Source organism: Pezoporus wallicus, unplaced genomic scaffold (assembly GCF_028554395.1).
Source record: "Pezoporus wallicus isolate ANWC-B61680 ecotype Strahan unplaced genomic scaffold, APGP_CSIRO_Pwel_v1 contig_608, whole genome shotgun sequence".
NCBI lineage: Eukaryota > Metazoa > Chordata > Aves > Psittaciformes > Psittacidae > Pezoporus > Pezoporus wallicus.
In genome coordinates, this window is record NW_026639059.1 from 918,014 (window position 1) to 940,467 (window position 22,454).

At 36.8% G+C, this 22,454-nt stretch overlaps 1 protein-coding gene across 3 annotated transcripts in view; it reads right to left on the reverse strand.

Annotated features, from left to right (window-relative positions):
• ADAMTS6 (ADAM metallopeptidase with thrombospondin type 1 motif 6) overlaps window positions 1-22,454 on the reverse strand; it is a 150,561-nt gene that overhangs the window by 35,347 nt on the left and 92,760 nt on the right. For all 3 annotated transcript variants that reach the window (XM_057413572.1, XM_057413573.1, XM_057413571.1), the window contains exons 13-17: window positions 16,739-16,884; window positions 14,444-14,507; window positions 4,488-4,590; window positions 3,244-3,377; window positions 1,238-1,361 (exon numbers count right to left, since the gene is read on the reverse strand). In XM_057413572.1, the coding sequence (XP_057269555.1) occupies window positions 1,238-1,361; window positions 3,244-3,377; window positions 4,488-4,590; window positions 14,444-14,507; window positions 16,739-16,884 (571 nt within the window). The remainder of the gene's footprint in view (window positions 1-1,237; window positions 1,362-3,243; window positions 3,378-4,487; window positions 4,591-14,443; window positions 14,508-16,738; window positions 16,885-22,454) is intronic.

A 22,454-nucleotide genomic window follows, 5' to 3' on the forward strand; every position in this document is an offset into this window, starting at 1 on the left:
GGTAAACTTTACTTATTTACACTAATCAACATTAGTCATGAAATCAACCATTATGAATTATTTACTACTAAAAATTAGTATGATATGGATTCAAATGTACTTGAAGATTTTTATTTCATGTGATAAAAAGGAAAACACTTTAAATGCAATACAAAAATTTGACAGTGATAGCAAGAACTTACCATGTAGTCAGGAACTCCTTTTTGTAAGTGCTAATAAAGTATTTTTAACAGTGTATTATGAATAACCAACATATAAAATGACCTTAGGATCACACAATAATTCAGTTTGGAGAGGACTTCAGCAATTCAGCCCAACTTTCTCCCATAAGCAGGGTCTGCTAGGAGATCAGACCAAGTTACTCAGTGCTTTATCCTGCAGGGTTGTGGAAAATCCCCAGTGATGGAACTATACAACCTTTCTGGACAACCTGATCTGCTGCTGGACTGTCTTCCTGGGGAAGAATTTTTTTCCTTACATTCAGTCAGTACCTCTCTTGTTTTAATTTATAGCCATTGTCTCCTCTCTCAGCAGGTACCCACCACTGTGAAAAGCCTAGCTCTGCCTTATTCATAACCTCTTCTTAGGTATCAGAAGGGTGACAGTGGGTCCCCACAAACCTCCTCTTCTCCAGGCTAAATAAACTCAGTTGTCTCAGCCTTTCCCAAAGACGGGCAAGGGCCCCAGAGCCCAATAATCTTAGTGGGCCCTCACTGAACGGAATGCACCCCAGTGCACCAATCCTTTTCCTGTATTTGGGAGGTCAAAACTGATAACACTGAGATTGCCACCCTATAACTGTCTTTTTTGAGTTAAGCTTTAAACTAATTGCCCATATATATTTTCTGAGTTCTAATAAGATAAACTTAAAGAGACATTTCTGGATTCTTCCCATTCTAAAATTTCATGTATGATTAAATATCAGATTCTACCATACACATGAAAATCATACACATTAGTCTTACTATACCACCTAACTAGGTAACAATTAAAAAAAAATAATAAAAAACCCACCCACTTTTTTTTAAGTGCATTGAAGACCATGAGAACTAAGTATTCAGTAATGAAACGTATGTGGCGTAAATCTAAACTAATACAGAAAAAGGCAACAACAAAGCAAAAGGAGTCAAAGGAAATGACTATCAGCAGTGCCATTCTGGAAATGAATGCAGCACTGTTATTTGCTAAAAGGACACCTAAATGCATTGTGCAATAGAATGGGCATATACGTACATACCTCCTCTTGGCAGTGAATCATTGAAGAAACCTTCAATGGCTTCACATGTACTGCCATCTCCGCCACAAACACGGCATCTATCTTCTTTAGCATCAGACCCCAAAATATTATCACAACCTACATGCTGAGAACAGATAAGAATAAATATTTTAACAGGATGATGGTCTTACACCACCATCTTCTTTCTGAAGTGTTTGTCTCAAGTTTGAGATACTCAGCTCTTCTTTTTATCTACCCTGTTTTTGATAGCTACTGTAAGTGGGTTTTCACTTACCAGGGAAAGAAAATAGACACATTTGGGTTGTTACCAAATCTTGATTAACAAGTACTTTGCACTTCTATGGTGACTTTCAGGAAGAGATCTCACAATGTTTTACAAACAATTTAATTATTACAGTTATCAATAAATTATTAGCTATATTTTTACTTCAACAGTTAACTGTGTTCCATCTATATTGCTTTGTTAAGGCAAACATTTGCTGTGTTCTTTAAACATTTATATAGCATAAAAATTAATCACAAAGGCATTTACAGCTTCATAAACCACATTTCCATATTATCCAGGCAAAACTTACGATTGTTTTTGTAATTTTGAATGTAAAGTGTAAATTACTGTAAGAATGAATGCAGAATGAAACTTAGTGAAAGGCTGAATTAAAAGCTGTATTAGATAGCATTAAACAGCCTTTGAAAAAAGAGGTGTCTATAACTGATCATAAAAAATAAATTACATTTCTGATTATCTACTTGAGAAATATAGTGAACAATGATTAACTCCTTACAACTTATTGATTCAATCCTATTACAAAGCAGATGAAAATAGAGACAGCTGGATCCTTAAAACACAACAAAAAGGAGAATGAACAAGTAGGATGTAAACAGAATGAACACAGAAGCTGCCAATTTTTTTGGGGATTTATACAAAAAAAGAAGCAGCTACACAACGTTGTTTACTGTCTAGCAATATCATCTTGTATCCCATAAATATGTAATTCATAGGCCATAAGAGAAATTAGACCACTTTAAATAACTGACAAAATGGTATTATTCTAGCCATTTACATTTCAACTTTCTGATTCACCAAGAAGACAGAGACCCGACTTTGTTACACAGCTCATTCTCAACTTGAAATTTTGTTTTAAAAGACTTTTTCAAAATTATCAAAATCTGCACAAAGAACACCAGAATTCCACACGTTATTTCTTAGGTCTTTTTTGATATCATCCTGCTATTCAATAAACATACATCTTCAGCCCTCAATTTAGCAAAGAATTTTAGCATTGGGTTAAGCTTTAGTTATGTTGGTAGTTTCCGTGAAATCAAATACTTTTTAGAGTCACCAGCACAGTTGAGATGTTTAGACTTAAGTACAGAATTAAACACTTTGCTAAACTGAAGCAGCGGTGGGATGTACATAACCAACAATACAGCACAGACCTTCAATTCTATTCAAATTTATGTAATGCAATTCTATAGGAATCTTACACGATAGAAATCAAGAGTTTCAGTAAATGGAAAATAATTTCATCATTATACACTTTTTCCTAGAGCTACAGAGCAATAATGACAACTTTGTTTCAATGATATTAATAGCAGAATTGTTTGCAACAGGATGAACTAGTTAAACAAATTAATATGTTCACATTTATTGTTTTTCAGTCAGAGTGGTGTTCTAATTGGAATGATGGAACAGGCCTTGGAACAGGGCAAGTATTCTGTTCATCTCCTGTTGCCCTTTCCACCAATTCTTCAACAGAAAACATAAAGCAAGAGAAAAAAAAGACAAAATGAAGGATTCTATGAATGTCTATAAGCAGCTACTGAAATTTAAGTGATTTGTTTAGTTTATGCAATACTTTTTTAATCTTTTTGTCTCAATCTTACTTTCTCATTAACAATTTGACCTGTCAACACTCACGTTCCATAAAAGTAAGTACCATAATTAAATGTAGGAGAGAGTAGACACAACAAATTAGTCCTTAAGTACTTTATAAAACATTTGTAACCTTGCATTCTCCATTGATACAGATATCCAGTGAATCAGCATTGCACTGAGTCCCATCTATTACTGCAGGAGCACGTTCAGTGTAAAAATTATAACCTTCAGCCAAGCAGTTTAATGCACATGGTTTAACCCCACCTGGACAACAAAAATGAATGAAAAAAAAAAAAACAACCAAACAGAAGTCTTGAAAAGTTAACAGCTGGTTAAAGGTATATATGCATAAACATCTGAAATTTATAATCTTATCTCATACCTGACACATATAATGTATACACTTTATTTAACTTCCCTTTATTGATTTCTCTACTTGACTCTTCTTTCTTGCAAAAAAGATTATTTCGCATAGTAAGATATGGCAAGGTTGGCTGGCTCCATAACGATTCCATTATGTTAATACAACCCTAATGATTATTGAACAATTTAAAACAATAAGGATACCACTTCACCATTTGAAAAACAAGAATAAGAAAAAGAATGTAGTGCTAGAAGTATATCAATGTAAATTTCAAAGCAAAGATCAGACTATTTTAGTTAAGAATTTAGTCCTACAGAATTACATTATAGCTCAGACTACATGATCACAATGATCCTTTTTAGGCATTTTATCTAAAAAACTAAGAGTAAAACTATCCACATCAGTAAAATACAAAAACACAAGCGGAAACACAGACTTGTTCCCTATAGAATTAGAACAGGAAAAACCAAAATAATACAAGGACAACCTACAAACTTAGAATGACAGAAACATAAACTTGATTAAACTGTCCCAAAAAGGGATTATATCCCTCTTCCCTGCAAAAGATCCTTTTATTGCACAATGCAATTATTTATAATTAAGTTACTGGATTAGTAATTGAATTAGAGAGTTTTATAAATTCTTTTTCCTTTTCCTATTACTCCTATCTTAAGAAAGGAAGAAAAACTGTGAGATTTTTTTACACTGAACTCATCACTGTGGCATAAAATACACTTACAGATCATCTATAGAATCTCTAATATATTACAACTGCAAGTGGAGAAGGGCTCCATATTTTTTAATTGGAGTCACTCTCTTTCATAGCAGAAACAAAACTGTATCAGAATAGAAATGGCTCTTCTGCAATATCTTCAGCAACTGACAAAAGTACTAGTAAACAGCTCATATTTTAATCAAAATAGTCTATTTACAAACATTACTCTTTGTATAACATTCATATAATTTTAAGACTTCACATACGGAAACATTTTTGTGAAGATGACCATTACCTCCAGTGTAGGGTTTCCAGTTATAATACTTTCCCCGGAAAGGCATATTGTCAAAATCTGCACATTGCTTTTCTCGAAAATCACGGGCCCCTGAAGGACATGGCTAAAATGATAAAGACAAAAAAAAGGTTAATTTCTTCCAAATATCAACATAAAAGGAAACACTCATGAGCTTACATTGCAAACCTAATCAGTCAAGAGACTAGGAGGTGGTTCCCTGCTTTGTCTTGGGGCTCTGCTTCTGGAACTTGCTTTATTGTCTTACAGCATTTATTTTGTAACCATAGCCTGGCATGAAGTAACTGAAGTAATTTAAGCAAAGGTACTGGTATATAACAGTTTCCATAAAAAAGGACAATCAGAATCACATCAAACTATGCCATCAGCTACCTCCTTATAAACAGCTGAAAAAAATTAAACCAAAATAATCTGGTAAGAGCTGGAGGCTCAGTTACACTGTACTGAGCAGCTCTACTGAGAAATGCTACTAAGAAAGACATCAAGAAAAAAAGACCCAAACACTTTCCAGAGTTGTATCACCTCTTGTTACTTGTAACCTTGACAAAAGCACTGTGTTAAGGCTGAGAACAGATACCATGTTTGGCTCTGATTTTTACCAGTCTCCAAGTGATGAAATAAAAACTGCTTTCATTTGAACTTTCATTACTTCACATTACCAATAACAAAACTGTAAAGTAGCCTTCTTACATGGAATAAGGGTAGATATAAGTGAAATTTATCTTAGAAAGAATTATGGGAGAGAGAATTCTTTGCTGTTTCTCACATTTTTCATCAGCAGGTTCACAATAATAATCATGACTAATCTTGGATACACCCAGAATTTAGATTTAAATAACAATTAAACATTGTTATCAATGTTTAAGTACCTGCTGAAAATGCAAGTTTCATCAAAGTATTTGAAATACAGGTTAAAATAACTTTTAGACTGAAAAAGAATTTGACAGAAAACAGAGGTGTCAATAAATATTATTATTTTATGAGCAACAGAAGTGTGCATTTTATGACTGTTTTACTTGTCTTCCTATGTATCTGAGTCACTAGCACAGTTCAGGAACGTGAAATGCACTGAAGTGAAAGGGTTTCTATAAACTCAGATGATAAAAATTTGCTGCACAATGCAAATATTAATAAAATAATTAAGATTCTCAGTATACATGAATCAAGCTCTTTTAACAGCCAGTCCATTGCAGTATAATTCAGAAGCTAGAATATGTTTTTGCAATTTTGAAGCTGTTGCCATATAAATTAAAATGCATTAGACAGTATGTAATATTTTTTCCCTATAAATCACTATTATCTCCCTCCACATAAAAGTTCATTTTTGAATATAATACATTTACTGATAAAAAAAAACAACTAAGGTGACTTACTTAAATTCAGTACTTCTTCAGATGATAACACTGAGAATAAAACATAGCTATGTGAATAAAGTAACAAGTTTTTTTAATGGCAACACAAATTCAATTTGCCTTTTTTGCCATGTTCTCCAACCAGTAGAGGGATCAGTCTTGACCAACCTCAAAGCTTGAGTCTAAATCCTTCTGATACTTACCTGGCAGGAGACACCATAATCAAGCAGCTGGTTTTCCCAGGGCGAGGCTCATACCTTGCACTCAGGGAGTGCTATTTTCTTTTTTTTCTAAAGAGCAGACCTTGGCCTCTTCAGGAACCTGCTCAGTAAGGTTCCATGGGATACAGCCCTAGAGAGCAGGGGGACCCAAGACTGTTGGTTGATATTCAAGGATCACCTGCTACAAGCTCAGGAGTGTTGCATCCCAACCAGAAGGAAGTGCAGCAGGAGGGCCAGGAGACCTCCTTGGATGGATAAGGAGCTGCCGAGGAAACTTAGAGGGAAAAAAGAGGCTTATAAAAGGTGAAAGCAAGGACAGGTGCCCTGGGAAGAATACACCCATGCTGTCCGGGAAGCTAGGGACCAGGTTAGGAAAGCGAAGGCCCAGTTAGAGTTAAACTTGGCTAGGGATGTGAAAGATAACAGGAAGGGATTCTATAGGTACGTAGCGAATAAAAGACAAGCTAGGGGACAATGTAGGCCCCCTCCAGAAGCTATCAGGAGAACTGGCTACCCCGCATTTGGAGAAGGCTGAGGTTCTGAATGACTTCTTTGCCTTGGTCTTCACTGGCAAAGGCCCTGACCACACCACGCAAACCTTGGAAGGCAGATGCAGGGACTGTGAGAATGAAGACCTTGGGCCCACTGTAGGAGAGGAACTGGTTCGAGACCATCTTAAATTTAGCTGGCGAATGAAGTTGCTAAGCCACTGTCCATCGTATTTGAAAAACCATGGCAGTCAGGTGAAGTTCCCGATGACTGGAAAAAGGGAAATATAACCCCCATTTTCAAGAAGGGGAAAATGGATGACCCAGGGAGCTACAGACCAGTCAGTCTCACCTCTCTGCCTGGCCAGAAGGGTTTATACATATGTATCAATCAGAAGAGGAAATTCAAAGAAACCATGCACCCCCGATGAGCAAGACTGGTAAACTGCTAACAACAGACAAAAACACTGAGGTACTCAACAACTTTCCTGCCTCAGTTTTCACTGGCAGGCTCTCTCCCCACATCTCTCAAGTGGATGAACTGCAAGTCATGAACTGGGGAAGCAAAGTCTCTCCCACTGTAAGTGAAGATCATTTGCAGAACCTGAACACAAATCTATGGGACATGACAAGGTACATCCCAGAGTCGAGAGGAACTGGCTGATGTAGCTGCCAAGCCACTCTCTGTAATACTGGACAAGTCCTGGCAGTCCAGTGAAGTTCCTGGTGAGTGGGAAAAAGGGAAACACTGCACCTAATTTTAAAAAGTTTAGAAAGGAGGATCCTGGGAACTACCAACCTTTCAGCCTCCCCTCTGTGCCTGGGGAGACCATGGAATAGATCCTCCTAGAAGCAATGACAAGACAAATGGTGGGCAGGGGGGTGATTCAAAACAATCAGCATAGCTTCACCAAGGGAAGGACTAGTCCTGCCTGACCAGCCTAGTGGCCTTCCATGATGAGGTGAGTACATCAGTGGACAAGGGAAGAACTACAGATGTCATCTGTCTGAGCTTCTGTAAGGCCTTTGCCACGGTCCCGCACAATATCCTTCTCTCTATAACAGAGAGACACATTAGATGGATGGCTTGTTCAGCAGATAATGAACTGACTGGATGGTCGCATCCAGACAGTAGTGGTCAATGGTTCAATGGTCTGGATGGAGATCTGTGGTGAGTGATGTCCCTCAGGGGTCCATATTGGACCCAGCGCTGTTTAATGTCTCTATCAATGGCATAGACAGTGGGATTGAGTGCGCTGTCAGCAAGTTTGCAGATAACATCAAGCTGAGTGGTGCAGTTGATATGCCTGAGGGATGGGATGCCATCCAGAGAAACTTGCACAGCTCAAAAAGTGGACCCATGTGAACCTCAGAAGGTTCAACAGGGCCAAGTGCAAGGTCCTGCCTGTTGATACCAGCAACCCTGGTATTAACACAGCCTGGGGGATGAGGGATTGAGAGTACCCCTGAGGTGATGGACTTGGAGGTACAGGTGGATCAAAGATTGAACATGAGCTGGCAGTGTGCACTTGCAGCCCAGAAGGCCAATCGTATCTTGGGCTGCATCCAAAGGAGCGTAGCCAGCAGGCAACTGGCACAAGTGGAAACACAGGTTCCATTTGAACATCATGAAACATTTTTACTGTGAGGGTGACCGAGCACTTGCACGTTTCCCAAAGAGGTGGTGGAATCTCCCTCCTTTGAGATATTCAAAAGCCATCTGGACACAGTCCTGGGTAACCTGTTTGAGGTTTTGAGCAAGAGGGGCCATACAAGATGATGTGCAGAAGTCCCCTTGTATGAGAAGTCTTTCTTTTACCTATTAAATACTAATTTAGTTTTTGCCAGTTTAAATTGTTAAAATCACTATCTGTATCCTCCTCTTGAACACAGCTCTTGGCAGTTCAACAGGAAACCAGCTACACGCAGCCTGTAATCTCACTGATAACAGGAGCAGCAGACAAGGCTGGGAATATCCAGAAGCTGCTAAAGGAACTGTATGAGCAAAGCATACAATGGTCCTACTCTCTTGCTATTTTATCTGGTATGGTAGTCACAGAATTTTAGAATGGTTTGGGTTTGAAGGAACCTTAAAGATCATCTAGTTCCAATCATCCTGCCATAGGCAGGGACATTTTCCACTAGACCAGGCTGCTCTAGACTCCCTCAAACCTGACCTTTTACGTTTCCAGAGATGGGGCATCCACAGCTTCTCTGGGCAACCTTCCCAGTGTCTTACCAAACTCCCAGCAAGGAAACTCTTCCCAATACCTAATCTAAATCTACCCTCTTCTAGTTTAAAACCATTACCCTTTATTCTATCCCCATATGCCTTTGTAAAAAGTTCCTCTCCAGCTTTCTTGTAGACCACCCATTAGACACTGGAAGTCTACTACAAGGTCTTCCCAGAGCCTTCTCTTCTCCAGGTTGAACAAGCCCCACTCTTTCAACCTTTCCTCACATGGCTGGCTTCTGAGGGCTTATGTGGGACCTTATCACAATGTTCCAGTATTTCAAGGGTGGCTACAAAGACGGATACAGATACTCAGGTTTTACAAGGAGTCACATGGAAAAGACATGGGGTAATGGGTACAAGTTATTGCAAGGGAAATTCCTGTGACTGGACACAGGAAAAATGTTTTTCACAATGAGAACAATCAGCCATTGTTAATAATCTTCCCAGGGAAGTGACGGATTCTCCAACATTGGGCATTTTTTTAAGATTCAACTGAAAATAGTGCTGAGAAGTCTAGTCTAGACCATGCTTTTATCAAGAAAGGTTAGACCAGATGATCCTCAAGGTCCTTTCCAACATGGTATTTTATGACTCTATGAAAATCATAGGTATAGAAATGCAAAAATATTACTGCAAAGTAAGTTATTATATGCATTTATAAAATGCCAGCTCTTTGGCACTGTCTCCTTGTTTTATACTATTTTCCCAAAGTAAATGTGCAGTCAGTCTTCTCTTTATTGTGTAAAATATTTCCTGTTTTTCATGGAGTTATAGTACATGGATAACTTTTGTCAAGCAACAGGCTTCTTGTGTTTTCAAACAGTGTTTCAGGAGACTGCAAATCATGAGGTAAGAATCTAATGAAGGTGTAAGAATTCTAAGACAGGTCTGACAAAGTCTTGATAAGAAAATGATGAAATAATTAAACTTTGGAGTTGAAAAAAGCATTGACTTTGATGAGAACATAAAAAAAATTAAGACTGAATAAAAAATAATTTGTCTAAAAAGTGCTGAAAAATCATTGAACCAACACAGACAAAACACCAAGCCTTTTATCTCACAGAAATGTGTTTATCTTGGAGCTTAAAGTCAGGCAGACTTCAGTAACTGAACTCCCTATATTTCCTGTTAAAAAAGGACTATAGTACACCTCACAGAAGATGCAAAACACAGCCTGGAGGGTGACAGTTAAAACTCAGGTACTGTTCCATGATTCCATGATGTAGCTCCTCTAATGAATGTGTTTTAGAAAAAAATTGGCTTAAAAATATTAAAATTATGAAAGCAATGAACAGTATCTGTGAATGTATGCACAAAGGAACCAACAAAATCCACTTCCTACATTCTAGTAAGAGCCTGAAGAATCTTTTAAAGGTATGTATGCACACTTACTTTCATATAGATAAACCCTTCACAGAACTCGTAAGCAAAATGAGTTTCTTAATGTATATAAAAAATTAGAAGGCTTTTACAGTTTTATATGTATACCAAATTACATTTCACATCCTATACTTATTTTAAATCAGAAAATGAGTTATTTTAACTGAGAAATTATGTGCCTTGCAAGTCTATCAGCCTTTTTTTTGGTTTGGTTTTTTATTAAAAGTACTTTGGTTGGAAAAAGACACTTTTAACTAGAAGTACTGTGGTTGGTGGTAGAAAATAAGTTTCTGATGAGTGTGTTTCTTTCTACCATCCTTTTGTTTCCAGAATTCATTAGCTAATGTTCTTTGCTGCTGATCTCAATGTTTCCATTAGCAGATGCTTTTTGAATTAAGAAGTCATATATGGCTTTAGAAATGTTTGATGAGAAACAAACCTACTAAGTGTGTGTGCTGTTTCCAAAGAATTAAAATAATTAACATGGTGAAAAGAAAGGGCAACTTTCTCATCTCTGACAGAAAAATGAATTCAAAAATAGTAGGAGCTTTAGCAAGTGCTACATCAAAAATTACAGATGGGCAATAAAGGTTGACATTGCAAGATAAACTTGAACAGAAAAGAGGTACAAACAACACATTTTTCATAAAAACTATGACAGAATTGCATGCTCTCAACTCTTACATTAATCAAATATTAAAAATGTCAGGCACTAAGGACTGTGATAAATCTTGAAACAAAATCTACTAATCTCAGCAATTATTAGTTATGTAGAACCCTAAATATTACTATAAATGAAATAGACTACAATCATCAAAACCATTAAGGCAGTAAATTTAAGCTTCTGTAAGTACCAAATGTTTATGCACTGGAAAACCATACCCTAAAAATACACTAAAAAAACTGTTTACAGTCACACTGTAAGAATGGCATTTCAAAATTGCCTGGCCTGAGTCTGCAACTGTTCAAGAATTCTTTTTAAGACCTAGACAACAAAATACAGTTTCCCTTCTAGTATCTTGTTTAAATTATTGACTGAAATATGAATATAGGTAGGGAATGAAAATTTTGGAATAGAGTTTTATAATTTTAAAAGATTTGACAAATTGGAGCAGTGGTTTAAAATAAAGCAATGGATGCAAATTACTACTTTTAAGTAGGAACAATCAACTGTGAAGGCACAATTTGAGGAATGACTTCATAAAGAGCAGCTTTTAGGAAAGGAATTTGGGCATTACACATCAACACAGACTAAATAAATATTGTCACTCCTGTAAGAAAAATAAACACAATACTCAAATGAATAAACAGAACCCCATCACTAAGATGAAAAGCTAAGTTACACTTGCGATACTAAGTTATCTTAGTATTCCTTATGACTGAGAGGTTTTAGCTAGAATCCTATGCAGAGGTTTGGGCACCATCTATCTAGGGTAAAGAAGACCAAAAAGAGACATGATATTAATCTGCAAAAACAGGAGGAATGATATCAGCTGTCTTCTTACTGGGAAAAGAGTAAGGGTCTTAAAGGATGGGAAAACATACACTGTAATTTATGAAAACTGTCCTGACTGTAAGGATATCGAAGAATCCTAATGGTATCTCCACGACAGAAGGCATTTCAAGACAGGTCAGCTGCCTTACCACCAGAGAAGAATGGCTTAATGGTTTAAATGACAGTTGATTTTGCCTTCAAGCCAGGGAATAGCCTGAATGGCCACCTCAGATACCTCCTAGATGCTCCTTCTGTGACCCTATAAGCTTCCTCTCAGTTATAATCAAAGAAAGAAAGAATAAAGGAAGCAAAATCAACTAAGACTAAAATGGCCTGAAAAGTGCCTGATAATAAGAAATAAAATATTATAAAACCACAACAAATCCTAGCAACATTTCAATGATATTACTAGGTAGCTGTAATTCTTAGTAATTAAAAAAGCATTTAGAAATTGTGTATTTCTGTGGCAGAATTACATAAATTACATAAACTTTCTTGCATACGAGTTATTGTGGCAGATGCTAAATAACATCTATTGGCGAAAAATATTTTTAATAAGAAGACCTGGAAAATTATCTCACAAAAGCCCTTAAAGAGTTAATGGAGGAAGGCTCCAGTGTGCTAATGTGAATTTATTAACATATCTTCGATTGTTTGTACAAACTGAAACAGGTCACTATTTGAAATAGACAAATAGAATATTTTAGTTACAGCTTGCCTGATACCAATCCCAAAGAAACAGAAAAGCTGGCAGAGACTTGACTGATACAGTTTTCAAGGAAAGGTAAATACAAATCATACAAATCAGCATTTTGCATAAGTTTTATCAACTAAAACCTTTTATAATCCCTGGCTAAATTAAAACAATAATAGAACATGTTTAGATTTTTATAAGGGACTTAACTTAGTAGCACACAACATCCTGACTGGAAAGAAACAAACAGATATTCATTCAGCAAAGAACAGAGAGTATGCTTTGGCCTCTTCAGGAACCTGCTTAGTAAGGTTTCATGGGATGAAGCCCTAGAGGACAGGGGGGCCCAAGACTGTTGGTTGATATTCAAGGATCACCTGCTACAAGCTCAGGAGTGTTGCATCCCAACCAGAAGGAAGTGCAGCAGCAGGAGGGCCAGGAGACCTCCTTGGATGGATAAGGAGCTGCTGAGGAAACTTAAGAGGGACAAAAGGAAGCAAGGACAGGCGGCCTGGGAAGAGTACACCCATGCTGTCTGGGAAGCTAGGGACCAGGTTAGGAAAGCTAAGGCCCAGTTAGAATTAAACTTGGCTAGGGATGTGAAAGATAACAGGAAGGGATTCTATAGGTACACTGCAAATACATGGGGGACAACACGGGCCCTTTCCGGAAGATATTGGGAGAACTGGCTACCCTGGATTTGGAGAAGGCTGAGGTTCTGAATGACTTCTTTGCCTCGGTCTTTACTGAGAAAGGCTCTGACCACACCACCCAAATCTTGGAAGACAGATGCAGGGACTGTGAGAATGAAGACCTTGGGCCCACTGTAACAGGGGAACTGATGGACAGGGGTAGAGCAGTTGATGCCGTCTGCCTGGACTTGTGCAAAGCATTTGACACTGACCCACAAGACAGTGGGTCACACAATTCAGTGTGCGCTCGCAGCCCAAAAAGCCAACTGTACCCTGGGCTGTATCAAAAGGAGCACGACCAGCAGGTCAAAGGAGGTGATCCTGCCCCTCTACTCTGCTCTGGTGAGACCTCACCTGGAGTATTGTGCGCAGTTCTGGTGTCCTCAACATAAAGGAACTGTTGGAACTTTCTTGATTTAAGAAGAAAATTAAGACAAATTTGAGGTTGAAATAATATGAAAGCCTGTTTACGTTTTATAGTGCTACTGACTTGGAAACTGACTACTGAAATTTCTCATTGGCAGGTACTCTATTTCTAGTTCAACTGTTAACTCAACTGAATTTGTAATTTAGTTTTACAATTTGATTTTATACCTTTAGCCTATACCCCATCCTCTCTATGGGGTTCATTACTTCATTAGCTCAGCTCTAAAATAAAACTACACGATCATTCTACTAATACAAGAAGCAGAAGATCTGAGTTTTAAATCAGCAGATAGGTGTGTTTTAAACCTTCAGTTTTGTCAAATAGCTTAAAACACAAAATATATTTTCACAGATTGTGTAAGATGATTTTGTAGCACATTGGCATGGGAAGTCATAAGGGTATAAAAAGAGTAAGAGGACATCTACCACTAAACCAGGTTGCTCAAAGCCCATCCTATCTGGCTTTGAATATTGCCAGGGATGGGGCATCCACAGCTTCTCTGGGCAATTTGTTCCAGTGTCTCACCACTCTGATAGTGAAGAATATTTTCCTAGTATCTAATCTAAATCTGCCCTCTTTCAGTTTAAAGCCACTCCCCCTTTTCCTACCCATTATTTGTGGCAGTTAATATAGTTCAGACACGATGTGGAACTCAAGAATTATATTTAGAGACACCCAGAGTTACTGGCCACTGCTGGGGGACAAGACACTGGGCTAGAGAGACGTTAGCTCTGACATGGAAGGCTCATTGTTGACTTTAAACATTGAGCCAAGGATCCTAACATTTAGCAGAACCCATAGGGTGCCTGCAATATGAAAGTGCCCTACAGGACTCTCTGCCAATAAAATGCAGAATTCAAGGCTTTTCTGAAGTGAAAGAAAGAATCCATTACTGCTAAAACGTAAAGCAAACAAGTTAATTATACTTTTACAGTGGAATAAAATTTACTTACATCAGTATTACAAGAGCGATACCGCTTCCTTTCCCCAAGACAGTATTTGCCTCCACCTGAAGGCCTGAAAAACACGTTTATGTGTTAGTATACACATTATTAGTCTAGACACAAGTCTAAGAGATATATATTAAATAAAAAAATTAATAGGACATGGAATTTTTAAAGTGAGATTCTGAAATATTTTATTTAATAAGAATTGTAGAATTGACTTGAATTGGAGCAGATAAAAAACAATAGTGGGTATTTGAAAATCATAACTTACATAATGACGATTCATCTGGTTTGCATATATGGTTTAACTGTATTTTGAACATACTAAAAAGGTATTGTTTATAAATTATTTGATTGCTTTGTAAAACTGAGAAATATGTAAAAAAGCCATATGAGAAGCATTTTTTTTTTAATCTTCTTATATTACACCTGAAAATATTACAAAATGAAGAGACACTGTCTGCTAAATACTGGAGCTAGAAAAGACTGTATTTTCTAGTTCAAAACTCTGATTCTTTGAATTAAGCAGTATTAAGGTTGAGGAAACTCCAGGGTAAGCAGGTTTCTATTAGTGTGAATAACATACTGGCTCTTAAATTCCCAAACTGTTCAAAAACCTCATCTATCTTTCAAAGATAAATTTGACACAGGTCAAATAATCAATTTACATTGACTTAAATGTAAGACTAATCAGACATCAGCTCTTTGGCTCATAAGTTGAAAGCAGAAATGAAAAAACTGTGTCTGTTTTATAATAAAGAAAAGGAAGAATTTACAATCAACTAGAAAAAAAAATCAATACTGCTTTTCACATTACACCTATTTAACCAAGCAACACTATCCTTGAACCAAAAGGAATTTTTTTCCTAATACAGACATCCTCCCCACCCATCACAAATGCATTTGCTTGATGTACTGTTAAACATTTAAAATTTAATCACCTTTCAACATACCAACCTATATACATGGTAACAGGAGTAGTTAAAATATCTTAGGAAATTACTTATGCTCAGAACAAATATTCCACTGGCATTTTTACATGCTGCTTTGAAAAATAATTAATTTATTATTATCTCAGTAACATAGTCTGACATGTTATCAATGCATATGGATAATTTTTGCCATTGAATTCATTCAGTAAGTAGTGCTATTTGCCAGATTTGATAGTTATCGCTAATGACAGGAGCTGAACAGAATACCTGAAGCAGTAGTAATATGACATTACAGCACCTTGGTGTCTTGCAGAGTGCACTGGAAAACTTATGTGCAGCCTGGCTTGCAAAACGTGGGTACAAGCAACAAAGAACTTAGGTGTACAGAGAGGAGATGATATGGAAGAAGTGATACATGCCACAGAATGCATTTCTATTAAAGAAGCACAAAACCTTAATGTCTTCAAGAAAAAGTGGTCTTAAAAATTAATGATGATGATGGAAATAGTGATTATGGGACATTATAAGAACAAAGTACAGAGTAATAAAACTATCCTTCTGCAAAGACCTATAGCTGTCATGAGGTAAGCAGAATAGAAAAAGCAGCAAAAGAAAAGAGCAATGATTCATTTAGCAAAGAACTGCAATGGAAACAAGCAAGCACTCCTCATTTGAGAAAGTAGTGACAGAGAGAGGAGCAGTTACCTGACAGACTATGGAACAGTGGTCAGGACACTGGAAAGCAGACAGATGACAGGACAAGTACAGATACACACAACAGATCAAACTATAGTAGAGAAGCTGGCCCCTCTGGAGAGAGAGTAGATGGACCAACTGGGAGTAGTGGCAGGGAGTGAAGCTGATGAATTAAGAGTCAGTGGGAAGTCACAACTAGGTGCTGGACATGACAGCATATAAATGTATTGTATGTAACCTAATATTACTAAGTATGGTTTATATGTAAGCAGTTGTATGCAAAAGCATGGAAATACTTTGTTGTGATTTTAATATGTAACTGGCAATAGTTATTTTTTATCCTAGGCAATCATTAGAGGTTGCATGCTTTAAGAAAGAAATCTATCTAAGACATAATTTAAATATATTCTTCATGAACAGCAAGATGCAGAAAGAAAACCATTCTGGTTATTGCTCAATAAAAATCCAACTATCTTTACAGTAGAAAAGATAGATTAAAAATGTTAAAAGTATGTCTAGGGAACTTCTCCTGTTTAAGTATTTCTGTCTGCAGTTTTGAAGACAAATGCTGGCAAACTAGCAAAACATTTTTACAGATAACATGTGAAACCACAGTTTTGAATAATTTCCAAATGTGTCTTTTTGTTGGCTTCGGCTTACTTTAGCTACTTACGCTGGACTGTCACAGTGTCTTATAGATGAGGAGACTCCTCCCCCGCAGGTCCTGCTGCACTCTCCCCATATTGACCACGGACCCCAACCCCCATCTATGCTCTGGGGCCAAGTGCCAAAAAGTACGCACTCTCCCTGATAACACCACTGAAAGATTTCACAAAAAAAAAAACACAGAATTAGCTTCCAGGCTGACAGAGTTATCAGGACAGAAAAATATAAGGGTCAAGCAATGACCAGTTATAGGCATTAGCATTCTCTGTATAGATAACATGAGTAATATTTTACTTTTTCTAGCCATGTTTAGACATTGGTGAGGGTGTGTGTGATTTGTTAATTGTCTTCACCAAGTCCTGAATTATAGGTTCCTATCACACACCAGAAGTTAAAGCAAGCTTAAAATCTTTTTTTTTCTTCATACATCCTCCTTAGTGTTTCTTACTAAAGGAACTGCAAGTTGCTTACCAAATTGCTTACATTCCTTTAAACAGTAAGATACATCTCCAAGATTAGTTTTGTAAAACACCCTCCGCTTAGGATTCATGCAGAGGCTCCATTATGCAAATGAAAAATTCCCCCCCCCCCCCAACAGTATTTTTAAGAAAGTATTTAGTTACATTTTAAAAAAGAAAACCTGGATGAGGTTACAATGGAAGAAGAATTTGTTGCAGTACTTCATTTACACTAGCCCTAGACATAACAAAAGTAGTGCCAAAGTATTAGACATAGTACAGAAAATTATTATATTATAGTGAGTGGCCACTTGTTCAGTGACAGAATGAACATGTGCACCTCACTCATGCAAAAACTTAAAACTTTGCAATATTGTCACTGGACGTATAAAAAGACACACAATTCACACAAATGGCTCATTGTTAAAATAAGTCTGTAATTCCCTTAGTCAGAAACCTTTTTTAAACCATTCAGAAACAACCCTGGAGCCTCTAGTTTGATCCACATTCTGGTGCATCACTGAGAATCTGGAGTAGCTCAGTTAGATAACCCTTTCCCACCACTACAGGCTTAGGTGAGAGAGTAAATTACAGGTTTACTGTGACCTGAATCTGCACATCTCATTTTCAAAGGTGCTGTTCAACTCCCTTGAATTTCCCAAACAGACACAATACTGACCCTTTCCAAAAAGAAACCCAGGTAATTTCTGCATCCAAAATCAGTCACGTGAATTTGACAAAAAGCACTGAGACTTGAACAGAAGACATGGACAGACACATTTCCCTGTCTATGGACTACTGGAAGACTCAGTGTCGACTTTATACATTACACCTATACAAGTGTATAACAAGCAAAGCGAAGTTTTCTCTTCTAAGTCCTAAGGCTCACCTAAAACCTCAGTCCCAGCAACGTGGGACATATACAAACAAGTAAATACAGCCATCTACAATGACCTGATTTACTCTAGATTTTTCTGAAGGAAAACGAAAAGAGAATTTAACCTACTGTCATTAGACAGGAAAAAAAAAAAACAAACAAAAAAACAAACCAAAACTAAAATCTGATGTGAACAAAGATTGTACAGAGTGTTAAATAAATAAAAAAATCCTTTTTTCATCAGAAATTCCATTTTTAATAAAAGGTACTTCTAGACTGTCAAACGTGTTAATGTTTAGCTCTTCGTGTACATTAAATGTACACATTAAAATGACAGGTTACTGTTAAAATCTGTAGCTTATCATAAGCAGACACACCTAGATACAACATTTCCGCATAGATATGAACACGTTACCATTTAATATAGTATTTCCTTGTTACACTATTTCCTTGTTATTTCCACATTAATAAATGAAAACTGTAGCATTATTCTTCCAGCCACATTCATTTTTGTTCCTTCTCCCAAAACACGTTTTATCCTTCATGACCTCTTTTTTCTCTGTATGTGCTGTACATGTTTTAAAACACACCTTTTACAATCCAGCACATTTCTGTTTCTAAACCTCTCCCTCTTATCAGTTAGAGAAACAAACAAACAAACAAACAAAATGCATTCCTGTGTCTATAGAAAAGGCATAATATTTTTAATCTCAAGTTCAACATACATTGCCTTTTCTACCATGTATGGCCAGGGCAGAGTCTTCCTCAGAGCAACCAGTACGGTTCTGTGTTTTTGGTTTGTGACCAGTGTGGATGACACACTGATGTCTTAGCTATTTCTCAACAATGATTGCATGCCATGAAGACTCTCCTGGTTTCTCAACCTGCCCCTCAGGTGAGTAGACTAGGAGTAGACAAGAGGTTAGGAGGGAACACAGCAGGGGCAGCTGATCCCAAATGACCACAGGGATATCATACCCCATAAAAATCAAACTCAGCAGTAAAACAGGCAGTTGGGATGCTTTCAAAGTAGCTGCTGCTCAGACTAGCTGGGCAACAGGCTCCTGGTGGGAGGTAGTGAGCAACTGCCTTTGATCTCCTGTTTGCTTTTTCTTTCACTTATGTCTATCTCAGCCCATTCATTTTCCTCACTTTTTCCCTCCTTATTCTCTCCTCCATCCCTGGGGGCAGTAGGCAAGCAACTGGGTGGACTTAGCTGCTGGATAGGGTCAACTCATCACAACCTTCTTCAGACAAAAAACCCAAAGACACAGAGTTTCATGGATTTGTACTGAGGAAAGAAGGGTTTAATCTAAATTTGCAAATCAGAGGTTTATGACAATGAGTAGGCATCCATCAGAAGAATGTACCTTTCATATAGAGCTTGTCTTCAATCCAGACTATCACTGCATGTCTGCATTAACACACAATGCAGTCCTGTAGTGAACCCACATTTTTAGCTACTATAGATAAATCCATTCAGCAGTGTTTTACAAAGCCTCTAATAGTGCCATTATGATGAAGAATGAAGTATTTATGTGAGCTACACAGAATTCAAAAGCTAAAAATTTAAATGCTTCTAAGAGTAAAAATGGCAGAATCGCAGAACAGGGCTGGAAAGGACTTTAAGATCATCTAGTTCCAAAACCCCTGCCATGGGCAGGGACACCTCACACTAAACCACGTCACCCAAGGCTCTGTCCAAATGTTATGTAAAAATTTATGTAAAAAAATGTATAATCCAGTTTAAAATACTTTTTATTTATGTTTATTAAATAAACATGTCAAAATCAGTTATGAAAGACACTTAAATCACAAGAATATCACCTATGTCAAGCAACATGCAAACCATCCTAACTGCACACTGTTAGGGCTGTATGTAAGTGGCAGGTGCATTCTACTCGTTTTATTTCTCCAAAGCTGTGTAAAATCACTATACCCTGCAATTTTCTTGGTCATGCAACATTGTCTTACACATTCCATATTTCCCTGCAGAAACTGCTTAAATGCTGTATTTCCTACTCTATCAAAGTTAAATCTGAGGACTCACTGCTCATTTTGATGTCTTTTCCTTGTTTTCTAGTGAAAATTATCTTTCACCAGAAACCAGGGATGGATAGAATCTCTGACAGAGTAATTAAAAATTACCAAAATCTTCATTATTTCTAATGGGACTATGGAAATATGCTTCCTCCACAAACTATAGCAACCTCATCTGTTATAGTGAGGTAATGAGTGCTGAGTAAATAAACATTCCAATCAATTTTGTCTTACTGTTTTATATGCACCATTTCCTCATCAGAGTATATTTTTTAAAATCTATCAGTTACTTTACCTTTACAAACACATCTCTGTGTATACTGGAGAGAAACTTCATGTATACTTAGAATTATTATTTCAAATTAGGAAAAAGTGTACCTTTTTGAACCCAGCCAATACATAAAACCCTTCACCAAAGCATGAACTATTAAAGCTTCGAAACAGATGTACAAGTTCCATCAGTAGCAAGAAACCACTCTATTCTCTTTCCCTGTACGCAGAAAACAGCTGAGTAACTTTCATGGAAAACATTCTAAAATCCTTCAGGAGTAGGCAGACATCTACTGTGGAAAATTTCAACCCAGACAGTTAAAATGTTTGGCAGGTTTATATAAGCAACTGAAAGAAGGTTTTATAATAGTGTGTTAGGCCATTTTAATTGTAGAAATCCCTCCCAACTCTGCCAATAAGATATTAGTGCACATTGCCTCATACTTGTTTTGAGTTGACAGTTACATGGTATTTACATTAGTGTAACTAAAAGCAGAAATTGACCCTTCAAATACGATCAAGTACTCTGAGATCTTGCTAGGTCTTTACAGAAGGGTACATCATTTATTATATATTTGGATAGAGCCCAGCAAAGTAGGGCCTAATTTGGTTGCGGCTTTTAGGCATGACTGCAATATAAATGTAGTAATAATAAAAATAATAATAATTGCACCCTGTTATTTTCTCCTTAGCACATGGCAAAGAGAACTAAGTATTTGGAAAAACCTTGTGTATTATGGGGTTTTTTTGCTATCAGGAATGATTAATTTAAGGGAATCTTTGCAGTTTACAGATACAATTCTCTGCTAACAGACATGAACAGTTTACCGCTGTAAAAAAATACGGATTCTCTCATTTCCCTCTTGGAAGGACCACGATACTGATGACTGGAAAAAGATGGTTTGTAGAGAGCAAATTGATTAAAGCCTCAGGCAAGTGGACAAGGCAACAGCATCATAAAGCATCTCAACTTGTTCAGTGTTGTATCATAGTTTAAAAATATAAACTGAGGTAAATTGCTCCTTGTCATTGACAAGGAGCGATGGTTCCAAAATAAACCTAGACTGTTGATTTAAGAGTAGGGCTTCCACTTTTTTCTATTACTCTTATAAAAGGTAACATTTTTGGTAGAATGTAAAGGTGTCTCTGTTTTCACTGGCTAACTCTAAGCAGTCTGGTTTTTAAAATGACTTCTTCAATGAATTTATTTAACATGGTTTACCAATATTTCCAAAATCAGCATGGAAAAGCCATCAAAAATGATGCTAGGTCATATGGCCTGAATGAAGCCATCAACTGGCATTAATAAACTGTGACAGCTGCTCAAAAGCTTTCATTCTTTTTGTTTAAACATCAGATTACAATCAAAATGCAGTGTAATCTTTGTTGAAACTAGTTGTGCTAGCGTGGTGAAAGTCAGAACAAGAATGGATTTTTTCCTAAAAATGACTACTGACACCTAATCTGGAGGAGTACTAGATCTTCTGGACAGATGCAGCAACTCTAAGACAGTACTGGAAATTATATAATCAGCATTCTTCACTTTGTACAAACTTCCATAAAATGTATTATCTTGAAAAAAGAAGCTTATGGAATTCATTTTTTCCCCCAGTATATGTCCTATAAATCAATAATTAAAATATTTTTCTCCCCTCTTTAAAATCTGTACAGATTTGGCTTTGCAATTGAGAAACTTTTTCTTACTATTAAGTTTCAGAACTTTCTCTGAAACTACTGATATACCAACATTATTTTAAAATAAAAATTCACATGTTCAGACAGACACAATAGAATTAGACTTCCTGTACTTTTCTGTTAGGTAGAAGAGTTTATTAAACTCCACATTGAAGGCCTTTAAAGCAAAACAGTTATGTAAGTGTAACTGAATACCAAAAGAATAATTCAAAGTCAAACCAGAAAGGTCACTTTGAAATACAAGCTTTTAGAAAACCCTTTTATTAAGGCAAGATTTTTCTTCTATATGCTTGTATGATTCAGCTGAAGGAATAAAGGTAACAACGCAGAGTTCAGGCTCTAAATCTGTGTTACGCATATCCAAAGTCTATGCCAGACCTAGA